The 14670-nt window shown below is 39.3% G+C and overlaps 1 protein-coding gene across 12 annotated transcripts in view; it reads right to left on the bottom strand.

Annotated features, from left to right (window-relative positions):
- The window catches only part of LOC140492018 (transcription factor 7-like 2), a 240016-nt gene extending 225587 nt beyond the window's left edge, over window positions 1–14429 (bottom strand). For all 12 annotated transcript variants that reach the window (XM_072590626.1, XM_072590627.1, XM_072590628.1 and 9 more), the window contains exons 1-3: window positions 14220–14429; window positions 14025–14091; window positions 13741–13853 (exon numbers count right to left, since the gene is read on the bottom strand). In XM_072590626.1, the coding sequence (XP_072446727.1) occupies window positions 13741–13853; window positions 14025–14091; window positions 14220–14414 (375 nt within the window). In that variant the 5' untranslated portion in view covers window positions 14415–14429. The remainder of the gene's footprint in view (window positions 1–13740; window positions 13854–14024; window positions 14092–14219) is intronic.
- Window positions 14430–14670: the final 241 nt, after the last annotated feature.

Raw genomic sequence — 14670 nt, 5'->3', positions numbered from 1 at the left:
TTTTAAGAAGGGTGACAAGGAATCTAGGGAATTACAGGCCAGTTAGCCTAATATCTGGGGTGGGGAAATTATTGGAGTCTCCAATCAAGGATAGGGTAAGTGATCACCTCAAAAAATTTCAATTAATCAGGGACAGACAACATGAAGTCATGAAGGGTAGGTCATGCTTGACAAATCTCATGGAATTTTTAAAGAGGTAACAAAGATGGTGGGTAGTGGTAAGTAAATGGATGTGGTTTATATGACTTTTGATAAAGTCCCACTGTCAGCTAAGGTGGAAGCTCACAGAATTGAGGCAACATTACTGACATTGATAGGAAATTAGTTGAGTGGCAGGAAACAGAGAGTCGAAATACAGGTAAGTGCTCAGATTGGCAGGAGCCTTGGGGATCTGTGTTGGACCTCAATTATTCACAATATTCATTAACAACTTGAATAATGATATAAAAAGTCAAATATCCAAATTTGTTGACTACATAAAATTGGGCAGCATTGTAGACCTTGTTGATGACAGCATAAAATTACAACAGGATAATGATAGTTTAGGTGAATGGGCAAAGCTATGGCAGATAGATTTTAATACAAGCAAGTGTGAGGTTATCCAATTTGGATTGAAAAAGGATAGATCAGAGTATATTTTATGAAGTACAAAGTTAAATACAGTAGATGTCCAATAAGACTGGGGGTTCAGGTGCAAAAAATAGTCAAGAAGGCTAATGGAATGCTGGCCTTCATATCTAAAGAGCTGGAGTGTAAGTATGTAGATATTATACTGTAGTTATACAAAGCCCTAGGTTGATCCCACTGACAGTACTGAGAGCAGATTTAGGCACAACACCTTGGGAAGGATGTTTTAGCTTTGGAGAGAGTTCATTACAGGTTTATAAGGATTGATACCTGGACTTCAGGGGTCATGTTCTGAGGACAGATTAGGCAAGTTAGGCCTTTATTCTCCAAAATTTAGAATGTTAAGAAGTGATATAACTAATGTCTTCAGGACATTAACAGGTAAAGACAGGGTAGGTAAAGATTGGAGATTCTAGAACCAAGAGCATTGTCTAAGAATTTAGTGCTAGGAGAGATGTTAGAAAGCATTTTTACGTGCGAAGAGGAATGGAGGTTTGGAACTCTCTTCCTCAAATGGCTGTCAGTGCTAATACAATTGTTAAATTTAAATCTGAGATAGATTTTTTTTTATTAAACAATGGTATCAAGGGATATGGCCCCATGGTGGGCATATATAGTTAGGTCACAGATCTTACTGAATGGTGGAACAGGCACAAGAGGCAGAATACTGGATTAGTGGTGCTGGAAGAGCACAGCAGTTCAGGCAGCATCCAACGAGCAGTGAAATCAACGTTTCGGGCAAAAGCCCTTCATCAGGAAGAATGGCCTACTCCTGTTCCTATGTTCTTAATTTCTTCACCCAGACAGTGATGAGCCTGTGGAATTTGATACCGTAAAAAGCAACTGCGGCCAGTACCTAGTACAAGTTGAATGTAGTGGATCAATTTAGAATCAACGGATATGGTAAAAAAGAAACAATGGGTTATTGTGTTAGATGATCAAAGATGATTATATTGAATGGGAGAGCAGGATTAAAAGGCTAAATGGCCTAATTCTGTTCCATGTTTCTAGGTTTATCTGAGTTGCACGATCAAACGTTTGCATTTTGGAAAGGCAAATCAGGGCAGGACTTATACACTTAATAGTAATGCCCTGGGGAGTGTTCCTAAACAAAGAGACCTTGGAGTGCACGTGCATAATTCTTTGAAAGTGGAGTCACAGGCAGAAAAGATAGTGAAGAAGGCTTTTTGTATGTTTGTCTTTATTGTTCAGTTTGCTGAGTGTGGAGTTGAGAGGTCATGTTGTGGCTGTTAATGACATTGATTAGGAATACTGCATTCAGTTCTGGTCTTCCAGCAGTAGAGAGGATGTTGTGAAACTTGAAAGGGCTCAGAGAAGATTTACAAAGATGTTGCCATGTTTGGAGAGTTTGAACAGGCTGGGGTTATCTTCCCTGGAGCGTTGAAGCTGAGAGGTGACCTTATGGAAGTTTAGAAAATCATGAGGGATATGGATGGGGTGAATGGCCAAGATCTTTCCCCAGGGTAGGGGAGTCCAAAGTTAGAGTGGAGAACGATTCAAAAGGGACCTAAAGGGCAACTTTTTCATGCAGAGGGTGGTACATGTATGGAATGAGCTGCCAGAGGAATTGGTGGAGCTGGTACAATTATAAGATTTAAAAGGCAACTGAATGGGTACATGAACAGGAAGGGTTTAGAGGGATAGGGACCAAATGCTGGCAAATGGGACTAGATTAACTTCGGATATGCAGTCAGCATGGACGTGTTGGGCTGAAGGATCTGTTTCCTTGTTGTACATCTCTATGACGCTAGTGCTTGAGGCTAAAGGGATCAATGGATATAGGGAAAAAACAACAACAGGTTATTATGTTGGATGATCAAACATGATGATTATGAATGGCAGAGCTGGCTTGAAGAGCTGATGGCCCACTTCTCTTCCTACTTTCTATCTTTCTATGTCTATATTCTCTGAGCTGCTAGATCCAATGTTTGCACAGTTTGGCTCAAGATCTATAGCTAGGCAATAAACTCCTGATCAGGATATTCAAAGGTGCTGATAACTTTGTACAGTCAAGATTGTGTCTGGAAATTATGTCTGCTTTTTTGCCAAAATATGCTAGGATCAATTTCTCCCCCATCATGTTTCAATATCAAACATAATATTAGAAACAATCTAGTTCATAGTTCTTAATATTTAAATAATGTAGACATTTCATCCCAAACCCTTTTTTATTGCAACCTCCCATTCAATATTTTATCAGTAAATCAAGTCAAACCATTCGAAAATGATTAGTAGATTCATTCACATAGTACCTGGCTTCAGTTCAGACAGAGTGGTTCCGTTCATTTCTCTGGAATAAATATTATAGCCAGATCTTGCACCAAAGAGTTTTGTTGTTTGGACTTCACATATATTATAATAATATTTTCTTTTGCTCTGTTCTCTAAAGAAGGACACATCAAGTAAGGACCTTTCTTTAGTGTTAATATATGAGATTTTTCCCTTCCAGGAAACTGAAAGCTTTAAGTGATGCTGAAAATATTGGCAATAGACAAAGATGAGGCAGCCATTAATAGCACAGGCCTAGAATCCTTGTGAGTACAGACAAAGGATAAAATATGGATTCTCTAAAAACCATTTAATAGACGAAGTGACACAGAAAGAAAAATAAGCTAATAAATTAGGGACATGACTGAAAATACATAAAGTAATAATTATGGTGAAATTTTAAAAGTCATTGGCCAGAAGAGATATGTAATGGGAATAAGGGAATAGAGTTCACACATTGTAAATAGATAAGAGGTTCATCAAGGAAATATTCACTACTGAATCTAATAATGGGTAGTGAACCAGAATAGACATGTGAAGGAATGTATATGAAAATCTCAGCAATAGTGACCATAACATAACATACTTTAAGATATTAATTGAGCAAGATACAAGATTACCGAAGGGTTTGTTTCCATGCTGTACATCTCTATGACTCTATTAACACATTTCATGGGAATACTTTCGAGAAAAGCCCATTTTGAGAAGCTGAAATAGAACTCGAAAAAACAAAATGGAGCACAATATTGGCAGCCAATGATGAAAAACAACAACGGGCAACATTTCAAAAGGTGTTCAACAGACCAGAAAGAGTATATCCACTAACATGCAGGTATAACCTAAGTACTTATGGGGGGGTGAATAATGTGGATGAATAATGACCCAAGGGAAAACTTGAGTGTTGGGCCCAAGGTATGAATTAAGTATATGGACAGCAAAAAGGAGCATTACAAGGGAGAATACTAAGATATTGTGGATTTTTTTTTCTGTTCAGCTAGGTGTATAGAGTGTGATGAGGAATGTTTCTTAAAGTCCTATTCCAATTCCTGTAGCAGCTGTGCTCCTTCGCCTTGCGCCTGTGCTTCAGGAACATTTGTGTTCCTGAAACTATTTCAAGTCAACTGTCTTTCTCTAGTGCAGTAAGGTGCCCATTGACCTTTGTGAACGATGGCTTGGATATTAGAAAAGAAGACAAAAAACAGTTAAGAAGGCAAAGAGAAACTGTAAAATTATTAGGGACACAAAATCAAATAGTAAAATATTCCAGAGACATATTAATAAATAAAGTCAGAAATGGAATGGGCCACTGTAAATTGGATAGGATAAATCACAGACATCAATTGAAAAATGACAAAAATATTAATCAGACATGAGATGAGAAGATAAGATAGGAAATAACATAATTACATTTAATGTAGAAATCACAGAAGTATTAAATGAAGTACTTAAACAGAATAAGACTCCTGGTCCAAATGGATTGTATTCACACATAATAAAAGAATCTACAGAAGACAGAGCAGACACAATATTATAGATGTATAATAATTAATTAGGAAAACATGTAATGCCCAAAAGACTAAGACAGATAGCTGACATTATGCCAATATTTAAGAAGGAAGCTTAAACATATCCAAGAGAGTATAGTCCAGTCACCTTTACATCAATTAGGAAAGCTAATTAAATTCCAATAGTAGAACATTTATAAATCAAAAATGCAATGCTATATAGTCAGCATGAATTTCAAAAGCCAAGGTCTTGGTTGACTGTTCACATTGAATCCTTTGAAGAGGGGTCAAGGATTCAGTGCGCTAGAGATACAAAGTACGGTTCGACAAAGGTTAATGCTGAGGTTACTGTTGCTCACAATTTTTTTCAGTAATTTAAATTAATAATTTAAAATTTGGAATGAAAGTACAATTTCTAAACTTGCCTATGACACCAGAAGCCTGGTCAATACAGTTACCTCGTGTTAATAATAAGGAGGTTGCATATTACTTACAAAATTAGAATCTAAATGGAGTACAGCAGTAAAGGGATCTGGGAACACAAATATACAAATCTCTATCAGAAGTGACAAGTTAATAAGGATAATAAAATCAAGCTAAGCATTTCAGTTTGTTTCTATAGCATTGCAATTGGAAAGAAGAGAAGGTATGCTAATTTTTATTGAACTTTGTTTAGACTGTACTGAGGTTAATGTGTACTTTTCTAGTTAGAGTATCATAAAAAAAGGATATAGAAGCACTGGTATGGGTGGAAAAGGATTTCACAAGGTACAAGAAGGCACTGACTATTCCTGGAAGATGTAGACTCACTGACCCTGGCAGATCACCAATTTTTCATTCAAATTGGCATTCTCCTTGTGAGCCTAGGCAATGAGTATTGATAGGCAAATTAACATGGAAAACTTAATTCCCGATGCATACACTTGCGTTCTCTCTGGGACCAGTGGCTGGACAACATTAATAAGACTAAACCATGACTGATGTTCCACCTTAAATCCCCAAATCCTAAAAGTAACAAAACACTTCCATGCGTATAATGCTTTTTATAATCACAGACTATCCTAAGTGTTTTATCTCAAGTATTTTTGAAGTAGTCACTATTGTAATGCAGTAAGGTTAATTGCAGCGCCTTTCTTGCTGACTACATGGAACATGGAATCCTTAAAGTGTGGAAACATTTGACTCAACAAGTTGACACCGACCCTCCAAAGAGGAACGCACCCAGTCCCATTCCTCTACCTTATTACTGTACATTTACACCTGACTAATGCACCTAACCCACACATCCCTGAACATTAGTTTGAACAGTTCATTCAACAAACTACTTTGTTTTAATTAAATCGTTAACTTTCCTGGAGAACACCTCCTGTATCATGCTCCTATAGATATGTGAGGTAGACGTGCTTCATTCTTTTTATGCTTGGCCGGGCGAAGTAGTAATGGGGAACAAAGAAATTGTGGAGAAACTGAATTGGTACTTTGCATCAGTTTTCACTATGGAAGACAACCAGTAGCATACTAAAACTTCAAGAGAGTCAGGAACAGAGGTCACTGTAATGGCCATCATGAAGGAGAAGGTGCTGGGGAAGTTGAAAGGTCTGATGGTAGAAAAATCACTCGGACCAGATCGACTGTGCCCCAGAGTTCTGAAGGAGACAGCTGAGAAGATTGTGGACACATTGGTGGTGATCATTCAGGAATCACTGAAGTCAGTGAAGGTCTGAAAAGTCTGACCCCTGTTTAAGAGAGGAAGGAAGAAGGCAGGGAATTTCAGGCTGGTTAGCCTAACGTCAGTCACCAGTAAGATTTTAGAGTCTATTATTAAGGATGATATTGTGAAGTACTTGGAAGTAAAGCAGGACTGAGACAGCACAGCTTCATTAAGGGAAGGTCATACCAGAAAAATCTTTGAGGGGGTGACCAGCAAGTTAGATAATAGATGTGATTCGGATGTCCAGAAGACCTTTGACAAGGTGCCACATCGGAGGCTGCTAAATAAGAAAAGAGTCGATAGCGTTAGGGGTAGGGCATGGATAGAGGATTGGCTGACTGGCAGAAGGCAGAGAGTGGGGATAAAAGAGTCTTTTTCTGGATGGCAGCCAGTGAGTAGTGGAGTTCTGCAGGTATCTATGTTAGGACCACAACTATTCATTTTAGACATTAACCAAAGGAAGTGAAAGCATTGCTGCATCTGCCATAAAGATAGGTGGAGGGGCAGGTCATGTTGAAGAAGTTAGGAGACTGCAGAAGGACTTTGACTGGCTAAGCGAGTGGTCAAAGAAATGGAAGATGGAATATAAATTTGCAGCTATTCACTTTGGCAGGAAAGAAAGAGGCGTAGACTATTTTCTAAATGGAGACAGGTTTCGGAAATCTGAGGCACAAAAGGACTTGGGGGTCCTGGTTCAGGAATTTCTTAAGATTAACACGCAGGTTCAGTTAGCAGTTAGGAAGGCAAATGCAATGTTAGCATTTATTTCAAGAGGGCTATAATACAACAGCAGAAATGTACTGCTGAAAGTGTACAGATTGCTGGTCAGACCACATTTGGAGTACTATGAGCAGTTTTGGGCTCCGTATCTTGGGAAGGATCTGCTTGATTGGATAATCCAGAGCAGGTTTACAAGAATGAAGGCTTGTAGGGATGAAGGCTTATCATATGAGGAGTGGTTGAGGACTCTACTTCTATACTTGATTGAGTTTAGAAGGACCGGGGTGGGTGTGTGGTGGGGGGGAGGTGGAGTGGTGGTGGTGGTGGTGTTAATTGATACTCACAAAATACTAAGAGTCCATTGGATAGAGTGGATGTGGAGAATATGTTTCCACAAGTAAGAGAGACTAGGACTTGAGGGCACAGTCTAAGAATGAAGGGTGACCCTTTAGAACTGAGATGAGAGGGATTCCTTCAGCCAGAGGGCGGTGAATCTGTAAAACTCATACCACAGAAGGTAGTGGGGGCCAAATCATTAAGTGTATTTAAGACAGAGATAGATAGGTTTTTGATTGGTAAGGAGATCAAGGGTTACAGGGAAAAGGCAGGATATTGGCATTGAGAAGCACATCAGCCATGATCAAACGGTGGAGCCGACTCGATGGGCCAAATGACCTAATTCTGTTCCTATGTCTTATGGTGTGGAGAAGGGTTGAGGAGATGATGTTGGAACAGGATCCTTGCAGGGAATGGCTATTAACTGTGTTTGAGCTCCACATTGTTCAACATTTTGCTCTTATAGAGCACTATGTGGAGACAGTAGGCTTTTGAAAAGCTTAAAACAGTCAGCACTTAGTTTTGCTGTCCCCATGCTAAGTGAGTTGGATGGGGATGGTGGTGGTTGGGGTAGGCATGGGAGGGTATATGGTAAAGCAATTGAATGATAAGCATATTCACAAGTAGCATGGGACTTGTGGTTACTACATGGATTTTCCACAGTGAACTGCCAAGTAATCTTCATTCCTATAACATTCGGTTAAGTCCAGGCAGATCAAAGTGTTTAAATCATTAACGTTGTTTGGCACTTAATGCAGTCCGTACTTTCATTCGAACTATTTCCATGATACTTGGCTACTTTGCTAAATGAAAACACTAGATCTCAATTACACTCAAAACGCCCAGACCCCATATGAAGAACAAATCCTCTATTCAGTTTGATCTCCGGCAACTTTATAAAAAGGACTGGCAAACTTCTTCTCAGTTGGAGAGGGAAAATATCGGTGATATCATGTGCCTTTTAGCTCATTTTTCAAAATAGATGCCAAGTTCCCAAATGTCACACAAGATTTTCGAAATATCATCACATTATCAATGTAATTTTGCCATAAATATACTGTAGAAAATCTAGGCTTTGTTTTAATAGCTGAGGAGAATATGACAGAGAAAAGAGCAACTGAACAAAATCTGGCAGGGTTTTCTGATTCAGAGTTTGGTAGCCTCTATAGATACAGTTTGTTTGCTCAGGATCCCTGAAGTGGGTATTTGGCTCCATAAATATTGTGACCAAGGTCCAGAGACAAAATCAGACATAAAAAAAAACACATGGAGTTTACATTATAAATCCCTGGCTCAGATTTTCCCAGGTCCATCATGGAATATTCACTGGCCTTTTAAGGGACAGCTAAAGGAAAGTACAAGGTTATCTAATTATGTTATTATAGAATCAGGAGCAGCACTGCTTGCGCCTCTGCATTAACAACGGCCTCTACATTAACAACGGAGACTGCTGCTAGCTAGTGTCCAATCCACTTTGCCATTCACTTTCCCAACAAGATGTACATATGGACAATCTTCCTATCCAAGCTGTTGAATTTTAGGAAGCCTGGACAAATCAGCAAGCTTGGACACCCAACAGACATCCAAAGCTGGCCATTACTATGGAGATAAGGCTCAAATCCCAAATTGAGCTTCCGACAGACATTTGCAATATTATTGATTTCACACTGCTGCTTCACAAACATCCTGATTCCTTCCAACAATCCACAATCTACACATCTTAAGCTTGTTTTACGATCTTTTTCCAAAACAAATAAAGCTTTTAAAATTATTATCATCATAATTTGAGCAGACTGGGCCTAGTCAAAGGTCCATGGTACCATGGGACAGTTTTCTCCATTAAATACGCTATATAATGCAAATTGTTTCATGGTTGTTCCCTTTCCCCTCAAAAACAGACAAGGTTTAAGATTTTGATGTGTTGATTATGATAAATAATTATCTTAAACAACTGCATTAAATTTAAATTACGTCTAATAATATTTCTAATATAATTTGGATTTTTCAAACTCCTTTAAATTGTGCGGTAAAATAATAGGAGGCAGGAGACTGATGGAGTCTTGTATATAAGAGGAGGTTGGGCAATTTTTGTCATTCGGGGCAAGAGATTTCAAATGCTTTAAATATAACCTCCATAGAGTCAAACTTAGGATTTGTCATTTGAAGCTACAAAAAATATATTTTCGCATTGTCCTAAATGAGAGAAAAATAATGAATTTACAAGTGAATTATCGTGATATCCAACTCCGTTATTCAAATTTAACCATTGCTACTGAATTACAGCTTGTTCTGCGGTAGGATTGAAAAACTGTGATCAGTGTTGATCTACAGATTATACACCTTTCCTATTTCAGACAAAACTAAATTGTTATAATCTTCACCCACGTTCCCAACTTTGCTCTGCCTACCTGGCCAATTTGATGAGCTTTCCATGTTACTGGCAGGTGCTGAACAGAATCAAGAAGGGGTGTGTGTATGTGTGTGTGTGTGTGCGCTCATTTTATCTGTCTGTCAATTGACCTATCTAACCATTTAACCATCAGGGACTAGGATCTGTCTGCCCTCATTCTGAGGTGACAAGCACAGGACAAGACTTATGTATGTAGGGTATAAAATCCCAAATTATTAACAACTCACTTGTATAAGAACACTATTTACTTATGAAATCTTTAATGGATAAAATGAAGGGACATTAAGATGGTTGGTAAAAACATCTCAGAGCTGAAAATAACAGAGGTGTTAATAATTTTTCATGGTCATTTTCACAGAGCATTCCCAAGTCAGGTATTTCACTGCTTTCTACCAACAAAAGGCCTTTACTTTAAATTTAATAAAACAACTTCCATTGCACCAATGGAACAATTCCATCACTCATTCATTCCGTGATACTGACAAGTTAGTGTTAATTTGCACAAATACACCCAAACTATTAATGCTGGAAGCTCAGGTCCATCAAGAATTAGATTTAACATATCTCAAACAAAACGACTAAAACTTTTGTTGGAGGGAAATGCTGATGGTGTACCTCGGTGTATTCATTCATTCAAACTATGCCTGAAGGCTGGTCCTTAGCTCATTGTCTGCAGATGCTTCATTCTTGGCAGCTTTTGAGAATTGTCAATCTGACATTGCCTTCTTACTATTAGAAGCAAGCAGGACCCAAGTCTGCCTCAGCCAGAGTAGAACTGAGTACATTCTGTTGATAATTAAAAATCACACAACACCAGGTTATAGTCCAACAGGTTTATTTGGAAGCACTAGCTTCCAAATAAATCTGTTGGACTATAACCTGGTGTTGTGTGATTTTTAACTTTGTACACCCCAGTCCAACACCAGCATCTCCAAATCATTCTGTTCATGTTATTCCTGAACCACGCACTAGCCATCTAGACAATTCAGCTAACTGCTCCAAACCCATGCCCCACACCCACTCCACCTCAAGTATAACAACACTGAATAAACGTTGTAGTGAAGGAAGTACCTAAGACCCAAGGGTGTGATCATTGCTTTTCTTTCCGTTGTCTGACAGCAACTGTTGATTGGTGAATGAACTTAAGCATGTGCTGTCATTGCTAACTGTACGTAAAAACATACAGCAGAAGTGAAGTACAATGCAATCGCATTCACTCAATATAACTTAAGTTTTCAACCTGGATTTTCACAAACGTGGAATAATTGTTTTTTATATTTCATGGACAGATAGATGAGCTGAGGTTTCTTTTGCATTCTGTTTCATAAGGTATCTTCCATTATCTAAAGAATGCATTGAAGCTGTATCACCATCAAAGCTCCTTTTAACTCTTAAATGGCTAACATTCTCTAGGAACTGTGGGGTACCTCAGATGGCAATTTTTAAATTTTAAATTTCAACTATAACAGCATGTCAATGCACTAAACTGTAATAGCCAACTCTTTCAGTTTTTTCCTGAAGTTTATATTTGAGGTGGCATTCATTCCATTCAACTTGGCAGGGACTGAAAGCTGGATCCAAAGTCAGGTTTCTTTCCAAATCTGACTTGAGAATTTAAAGATTGGCATGACCACGTTGTCTGGTGAAATTTCCAAGGTATTAGCAGACAACAGTGCCATTCTTACTGATCTTCCTATCTGCTCCAGCAATATAATCACAGCCTAAAGACAAATCATTTTTGGAACTTAATGCATTAAAGATCAAAAAGTTGCACAATCTTTTAACATAATTTTTCCCCTTTAACCTAATATCTTAGAGACATTTTTGTTGAATTTGTGCTGGCTTCACAGAAACAACCTTCGTAAAAATAATGAATCTGATGGTGTGAGGGAATTAAATGCATTGTACACAACTGAAACATCCATCATTAAAATGCCTGTACCCACAAAAAATACCCAGGTCTTTCATTTTATCAAGCTCAACATTCATCTGAAAACAAAATCCCACATTTGTGTCACCAGCGTTTAAGTTCACTATTCAAATCAAAATGTTTACCAAAACACAATTCGGCCAAGTAAAGAAGTCAAGTTTTTCTGTTAAACTGTTTGATTATGAAAAGGATCAATGACAGTGATCTACATCATTTTTGAGATTTCTGACATCTGCCAGTCTGTCAATGAGAAATGAGCAAGATGCCTATAAAAACTAACGAGAACTGCGAATGCTATAAATCAGAAAGGGTCACTGGACTTGAAACACTAACGTTGATTTCTCTGCACAGATGCTGCCAGACCTGCTGAGCTTTTCCAGCAACTTCTGTTTTTTGTTTGTGAGGAAAATGCCTAATTCACAGGAATTCTAAGGTTGTAAACAGATATTAAACAATAATGCTTTTTTTCCCCAATAGCTGCCTGTGTTGTATTCCTAAGCTAACAAAAAAGCTAGTGTCTAATTTGATACCATATCTACCCCAGCCCCACTCCTCCCACCCCAACCCCCACCTGCTCATTGCTTCATGAGCCCTAGAGCCCTCAAGCAAATCTGCTTACTGAAAAGATTTCCATTTGGCTTCACTGCAGAGAGCAAAAAACTACCACTCAAACCACATTGCACAACAATACGAGACACATCACAGCAACATATTGTGGATGTTTGAGCTTTGGATGGAAATGCTCAACAGGACATTTATCTGATATCAGATAAGCAAAGATTTTTGTTATTAAAAAGGAAAACTGACTGACAGCTGTTGCTTGTTGTGCAAGTTTATGGAACAAAAAACTTGTGTATACACAACACAATCTTTTCAATCAGCTTGATGACAGAGTGGGCAAAATTAAGATAGGGTTCTCTGCCACTTTCCAATTCAACATAATAATGTCTAATTTTGTGATCACACATGCATAGTTGTAGAATAAGTTTTTATTTGAAATACATTATTTATCAAGAAAGTTTTATTTTCAGAAAATGACATTCTTGCCAGTTTCCAAGTATTTTTGTGTGGAATTGAATTTTAGAACATTACTTGGGGAAGTGCTGAATCCTAGATTTAAAGAAGGTTTAGTGGGATATTACTTAGAGATACAACTTTTTTTCAGGCACTGCAAATATATTTTAATACCATAGTCTCAACTGGGTGGAGGTGATTTCTGTGCACATTTTCTGTACCGTAGACTGGGTGCAGATTCTTTTTTTGAAAGGGGCTGGATATCATTTCAAAAATATACTGTTCTCTACTTTTGGACTATATTAAATGCCATTGAGATTAGATATTGGGAAACAATTTTTGGGAAGTCTCAGTGCTTACCACATACTGAAAAGAACATCATTATATTTTCAGACACGATGAACAAGTTTTACTCTTTGCCCAGTAAAGACCAAGATGAAAATAAGGGAGACTGATGGTACAGACTGTGATATTTATGTTTCAAAATTCCAGCTAAAAACAAAGGAATATTGTCAGGCTATAGCGGGGTTTTCTCTGAATTATACTTTGTTTATTCTATTGCTAGTCCCCCGACAGCCTGTTCCAGTACCCAGCTCTAAAATGTTGTTAAACGTTTGAGAAAATCGAAACCATTGTGACAGTTTTCTTTAACTTTAATGTTACGAGGAGTCGAGAACGAGCTGAGATCGTCACTTCCTTCCCTCAATCCACCCAGACACTGAAGCTACTGGTGGACAACTTGACAGTGACAAACCTCTAGCGTTTGTTTACTCACACCATAGAGCAGCAAAAACAAACGCTGTGATGATGACTACCCTTCTCCAGGAACAAGGCGGCAACCACAGGCAATGCATTTCATTTTGTTTTGACTGACGTGAAGTGTGTTGAACGACACCTCCAGCTGGGAGAGACTCCGGGAATCTGAGCAAGGTGTTAACTATAGTTTAATTCCCAGATACCGGGCACTCTGCGAATTCAAAGGGGGCTGGGGGGGGGGGGGGGAGAGGGGAGAAGAAGACCCCATGAAACCCACAACCCAAACCTTGAATTTAACTTCTGAGTGAGCTGATGAGCTTTTGTTTCCTGCCACAAGAACATTAATTCTCCCTTCCCACTTCCGAAAGACAATGAGTCTGAAAGAATAAGACGGGTGGATGTTCGGTTCTTGCAATGTGCATAAGATACCCCCAGAACTTACAGATGGAGAAAGGGATCCATTAGACAGGTAGGGGTCCTGGAGCATCAGAAAGTGGGGATACCCCGAGTAGGCTGACCCCTTGAATGTCCCTCCATCTTGACGCTGCTTCAAAGCTGAAGGAGACAAGGAAAGGGGGGAGAAAGTTTTTAACAGCTCGTTGGCACTTAGCATACTTGGTTGCAAACGACTGGCGAACAAGGAGTGGGGGGGGGGGGGGATGAAATAAGGATTGCTTTCATGGCGGGTACATCCAAAACAGTAAAAACACAAACAAGCCAACATACCGTCATCGATGTGACCTCTGGATTTGTCTTGGTAAATTCTTTGATTGTCCTGTGAGCGTCTGATCGCCTGTTTGGAATCATGTGAAAGAAGGATTTGCATGAGATCGGGCTGTCGGTCTTCCACACATTAGTGTGCGTGCGTGAATAAGACTGAAAATGTATTAACATGAGCAAAGATCAAACTCTTTCACTCACCCCTAGATCGGATGCAGGATTCACGTTCTGGTTAGTCTCCGACTCGCTGACTAACGATGACTTCACGTCTGCTAAATCCCTCTCTGTGAGAGCGTTCTCGGAGGCTTTCTCCTCCTGTTCCCCTTCGTCCTTAAAGGAGATCATTTCATCGTTCGCCCCCAGATCATCCCCTCCACCGCTGTTCAGCTGCGGCATTTTCCTCAGGTTTGTTTCCCCTTCAGTATTATTCCCCCCCCCCAACCCCCCCCCACCCCACCACCACCCCTCCACCCGACCTCTCCTCTCCTTCACTCTGCAAAGTTCCTTTGCCTGGGACTTGTGCTGCTTGTTGTAATACAGGACCCCCTGCTCCCCCCACCCCCCCCCACCCCGAATCAATACAATGTGAAGTTGCACTCAGTTGGAGCAGGAGAGAGAGAAAAAAAAGCCTCAGTGAAAGTACGGCAGCAGG

Source organism: Chiloscyllium punctatum, chromosome 20 (genome assembly GCF_047496795.1).
Source record: "Chiloscyllium punctatum isolate Juve2018m chromosome 20, sChiPun1.3, whole genome shotgun sequence".
NCBI lineage: Eukaryota > Metazoa > Chordata > Chondrichthyes > Orectolobiformes > Hemiscylliidae > Chiloscyllium > Chiloscyllium punctatum.
Note: the sequence above shows the minus strand (reverse complement) of the source record. Positions and strands in the feature narration are given on the sequence as shown.